General features: G+C 55.5%; 1 protein-coding gene across 1 annotated transcript; it reads right to left on the bottom strand.

Moving 5' to 3' along the window:
• Nucleotides 1-3,965: 3,965 nt before the first annotated feature.
• POU3F4 (POU class 3 homeobox 4) lies at nucleotides 3,966-4,826 on the bottom strand. The gene has a single exon (XM_035325449.1). The coding sequence runs from the start codon at nucleotides 4,761-4,763 to the stop codon at nucleotides 4,401-4,403; it is 363 nt and encodes a 120-aa protein (XP_035181340.1). The 5' UTR covers nucleotides 4,764-4,826; the 3' UTR covers nucleotides 3,966-4,400.
• Between the last annotated feature and the right edge of the window lie 6 nt (nucleotides 4,827-4,832).

Raw genomic sequence — 4,832 nt, 5'->3', positions numbered from 1 at the left:
CCTTTCTGGTCTATTGGTTACAGGACACTGGTTTAGGAAAAGGGGAAAGCAAGTGCAAATGTGGACCTGACCTCTGCTTTCAGGGGTACTCGGCAGGATCACTCACCTGCCTAGGATCTTCTTTTCCAGGAGGGATCTTGGAGTCAGGTTTTGCGAAGACACAAATGAGTAACTTCGTTTGCGTGGCTGATCTCCCTAAATTAAATGGAAACTGCCCTGGTGAGTGAAACGATGAACTGTGTCTGGGGACCGGACCCTTGGCTGAAGGGCTGCAGCTTGCACCCCCCTCCAACGCTGCGTGCTGCCTGGCTGTTGGGGAAGGATTTGGGTTTGAAGCGTACCTCCATCCAGGTGCAGGGCTGCCCTAAAAACCAGCCGTGTTTTGGCACGCCAGTGCAGGGCCCAGTGTGGCCAGATGTTGTGGGTCTGCTCTGCCTGAAGCTATAAAATTACTGCTTAAAAACAAAGAAGGAAAAACTCCAACTACTTTCTTTTGAAGGATTGTGAAAGCCTCTTGGTCAAGTGCAGTCTGGGTGTGGATTACCGGTCCCTACGCTGTGTGCATGGTGGTAAGGACTGCTGTGAGGTGAGACAGCATCTCTGCTTCCTTTTAGTACTTTTGCTTTCAGGTGAACACCCTCGTATGGTTCTGGCCTTCTCTAAGGGGGAGGAGAGTATGGTTTAAGGATTTTTGAGAATTAAATATGAAGGAAGCCTCTGGTTCTCTTCTGCTTGAATAACTTAAAAGGCAAAGGAGATTCAGCCTCAAAAATTGTTAAAAATGCTTAACGCCCTCCCCCAAAATCACAAGAGCAGTGCAATTCATCACTACCAGAGAAATGCATTCCTCCAGCCCTTTCTTCTGCAGGAGTGTATGAGGTGTTTCAGTATGGATTCAGTATCTCCACTAGTGTGAACGGCTGCAGGAGCTGCTGTAAGCCCAGGGCTTCCCAGCCAGAGCTGGGCTCCAGCGGTGGTGGGCAGCTTCCCAAAGCCTGGATGTGCTCGTTCTGGATTTGCTCTGTCATAACCAAGACCTAATTTGGAATCTGTCCTTCTCATGATTATTCCCCCAGGCCTCCTTCCGCCCCCTCTCGGTTTATTTATTTATTTTTAATAATTTCCTGAATTCAGAAGAATCCCTGGTCCTTGAGAGCGAAGCCAAGGCTTCTTCCTGCCCGCCCCCCCCCCCCCCCCGTGCCTTGGGTGCTGTGCCTTGGGTGCTGTGCGGGGGCAGCACCCCCAGGCCTCCCGCGCACATGGCGTGCGGTGGGCAGCGAAGACAACAGTGATGTGTACTTAACATTAGGTGGCACAAAAGAGTTTCCTTTTGCTTGCAGGAATACTGAAGTGCGGGGGAATAATGAAGGGAGAATTTCCTTTTCTTCATTTCAATGCCGTTCTCCTTCCCGATTTTTCTGGCTTTCGGGTTGTCTTCGGAGCACTTCTGCTGATAAACGTTATTTCTTCGTTCATCACGTCTCTTTTGTCTCTTGATGCAATTTGTTGAGAAATATCACAAAACAGCCCCGCGCTTGCTGTAGTTGTATTTACAGAACGGCCAGAGGGCTCTAAAATAGGCTAATTTCAGAGAAATGCTGTCTGTCCAAGCCCACGCTGGCTGTAAGGGCATTACCTCTGAGCACCCTGGGTATCCAGAGCCGTGTAACCACCGCGGCTGTGTTTGGCTGGGGAGCTTTTCCTCGTCTCCGTAGCGGCTGCAGCCGGTGGCGCGGCACACGCTGCTCGGGGCTCGTTTGTTTTGTTGCTGGAGCCGGCTGCGAAATGGGGTGTTGGGGGGGCTGTTATTTCCTTCTTCTCCCGTTTTAACCCATCTTGCCCTAGCTGCAGCTCGTCGTCCCAGGCAGCGATGAGCAGCATCCCCTCGCAGAGCAGAGCGCGGCCAAACGGTGCCCTCCGGGGGCTGCCCGCGGCCCCGTCGCCCCCCGAGCCCCCCCAGCGGTGCCGGCTGCGGCTCTCTCCCAGCCCCGCTCCTCGGGGCCGAACCCCGAAGCGTGGCCCCATTGTTCGGGGCCCCGCTGCCCCTCCTCGGGGGGACTGTGCCGGGGACGGCCCCCCCGGGCATTGTGCGCCCTGCCCCGGCCGGGCCGTGCCGCTCTCATTGTTCCTCCGGGCCGCCCGGGGGGGGGCCGGGGGCGCAGCAGCCGCGGCCCCGCCGTAACCCGCCCCCGGCGGCGGGGTGGGGGGGGCGAGGAACAAAAGGCAAAAGCCCCCCCGAGCCCCGCCGAGGGATGGTGAGGAGCGGGGGAGTCCCAGGGGGGTCCCCCGGCAGGTGCGGGGAGGGGCAGGGAGATGCGGGGGGGGGGGGAGGAGGCGAGGCCGGGGGGACCCCCGCCGCCCCCCGGCACTCAAACAAGGCGGCACGAAGCTGTCCGGTCGGCTTTTGTAAAAATGTTTATTTAAACCTTTTTTTTTTTTTTTTTAATTCTTGTTTTCCTTTTACAACAATAAAATATTGCGTCGATATAAACCCCTTGACTGAAACTGGTCGACCACCAAGCGTACAGCGACTCCGTGATTTTTTCAGTGTTCCGTGATTTGTTTCCGACACCCATTTATTTTTTTTTCTTTCTGAAACGTTTTTTTTTTTTAAACATAATGCGGAATTTATTGAAAATAAATAATTGTTGGCAACTGCAATAGGCAATTTTGGATAAAATAGTTGAAAAAAGCAACCTTTAATGAAAATAGCGTTTATTATACATCAGTTACTAAATGAATAAACTAAATGATCTTTCTTTAAATTAATAACTTCCAAAAAACGTTTAATATACAAAACTGTACAGTTATAAAGTTGGCAGAAATAGGCAGGTTCTCAGTGTCGAGTTGTTTTTTTTTTTTTCTTTTTTTTTCATTTTTTTTTTTTTTTTTTTTTTTTTATAGAGAGATTATTGAAAAAAAGTTTAAAAAAATAAAAGTCGAAAGGAAAAATCTGACAGCCGGGGGGAGGAATGGGGGCTAGGGAGGGCCCGGCCCGGCCCGGCCCGGCCCGGCAGCCCCCGGCCGGGCGAGGCGCGCAGGCCCCGCGTAGCGCAGCGCAGCCCCGGGGAGCCGCTGCGCGGGGCCCGGCCCGGCCGTGCCCGTGGCGGTGCCCGCGGGGTTTGGGGGGGGCGGGTACAGCTCCGCGCTTCCCTGTGCCGAAAAAAACGGGTTAGGTCGTTAGCGTTGACTTTTGCTTTGTTCGTTCGTTTTTCTCCCTGTTCTCTCTTTATATTTGTATTTCTGAAAGCTCTCTACCAAATCCAGCAGCTCCCTGTGACGCGGAAACAAGCTCAGCGTGAACCGAATGCGGGCGGTTTCTGCCCCCTCCCTCCCCCCCCCCCCCCCCCCCGGAATCGATGAGACACCTCATTCCTCTCCACTACCGAAACAAAATACAGAGAAACTGATTTCCGAAGCCGAAGCGCAGAATTACGAAGGTGTTTTACTACAGACCTCTCAGCCTGGCGCCGCTCATAAAGCCCAGCTCATCTTCGGAGAGAAAAGGACCGGCAAATGCCGCGGTTTTGTTTGTGCTGCTTTAATTTAATTTCGGCTCCCTCGGAAATGACCGATAGCATCTTTTTTTTTTTTTTTTTTGTTTTGTTTTGTTTTGCTTTTTCCCTGGGAGAAGGGGGGGCGGGATGGCGACCCGCCCGTCTGGCGGTGCTCGGAGGTCCTCGGCAAGGCAGGGAAGGAAGAGCTGCGCCCAGCCAGCCCCGTCTCGGGGCTCCGAGGGCACGGAGGCGATGTCCTTGCCCTCGGGAGCCCCCGGCTGCCGGGGGGTGACCGGGCACGGGCACGGGGGGGGGGAAGGGCCGCGGCCGCCCTGTCCCGTCCCGTCCCCGGCCGGTGACATTGGCGGCGCGCGGGGAAGGGAGGAAGGTTGGGCTGCTCGCTCCGATAGGAATTAGGTCACAAATATTGTGTACAGTTTGTAGTAAAACACCTCAGACATTTAAAAACGCTATAGAAGTCTTTAAAAATGCAAAACTAGTCTATTGTAAAACAGATTCACCTGAAATACAGCTGATATAACCAAGGCGCTGGAAGGTTATTCATAGGCACACATCTGTCTTTCCTTTTTCGTCGTCGGGTTTTCGCTTTTTCCTCCGGTTTTCGCGTTCTTTCCCTTTCCGTTTTCAGTTCTGTTTTTTTTAATTTTATTAATTTCCTCCCTTCTTCCCGTGTTCCCCTTCGTCCCGGCGGGGACCGAGAGCGAGCCTTGTCCGCGGGTCCCCGCCGCGCTCCGGCCCGCGGGGGGCGAGGAGGGAAGGACGGGGCGAGGAGGGCAGCAGGGGGGAGGCGGGAGGGGGCTGCAGGGCAGCGGGGGGCCACTGCCGGCTCCCCCCTTTGCGCACAGGTCCGAGCCCGCGGGGCCGCCGCCCGGCCAGCCCCGGTCAGAGGTCGTGGCAGGCCGTGTCCGTTTTGACGCCGTGCGAGTAGACGTCGTGCTGCTGCTGCTGCTGCTGCTCGCCCGGCGGCGTCATGCGCTTCTCCTTCTGCCGCCGGTTGCAGAACCAGACCCGCACCACCTCCTTCTCCAGCTGCAGGCTGTCGGCCAGCGAGGAGATCTCCTGGGCGGCCGGCTTGGGGCACTTGAGGAAGTGCGTCTCCAGCACGCCCTTGACACTCACCTCGATGGAGGTGCGCTTCTTCCTCTTCCTGCCCTGCGCCGCGATCTTGTCGATGCTGGTGGGGCTGCCGGTGGAGGAGTCGGCCTCCTCCAGCCACTTGTTCAGCAGCGGCTTCAGCTTGCACATGTTCTTGAAGCTGAGCTGCAGGGCCTCGAAGCGGCAGATGGTGGTCTGCGAGAAGACGTTGCCGTAGAG

Source organism: Oxyura jamaicensis, chromosome 4, assembly GCF_011077185.1.
Source record: "Oxyura jamaicensis isolate SHBP4307 breed ruddy duck chromosome 4, BPBGC_Ojam_1.0, whole genome shotgun sequence".
In the NCBI taxonomy this organism is placed as follows: domain Eukaryota; kingdom Metazoa; phylum Chordata; class Aves; order Anseriformes; family Anatidae; genus Oxyura; species Oxyura jamaicensis.
This window is presented reverse-complemented; position numbering and strand designations above follow the sequence as displayed.

Bases quoted from the DNA above. Each gene is read 5' to 3' on its own strand.
- POU3F4 (XM_035325449.1), bottom strand. From the start codon at position 4,763: ATGTGCAAGCTGAAGCCGCTGCTGAACAAGTGGCTGGAGGAGGCCGAC.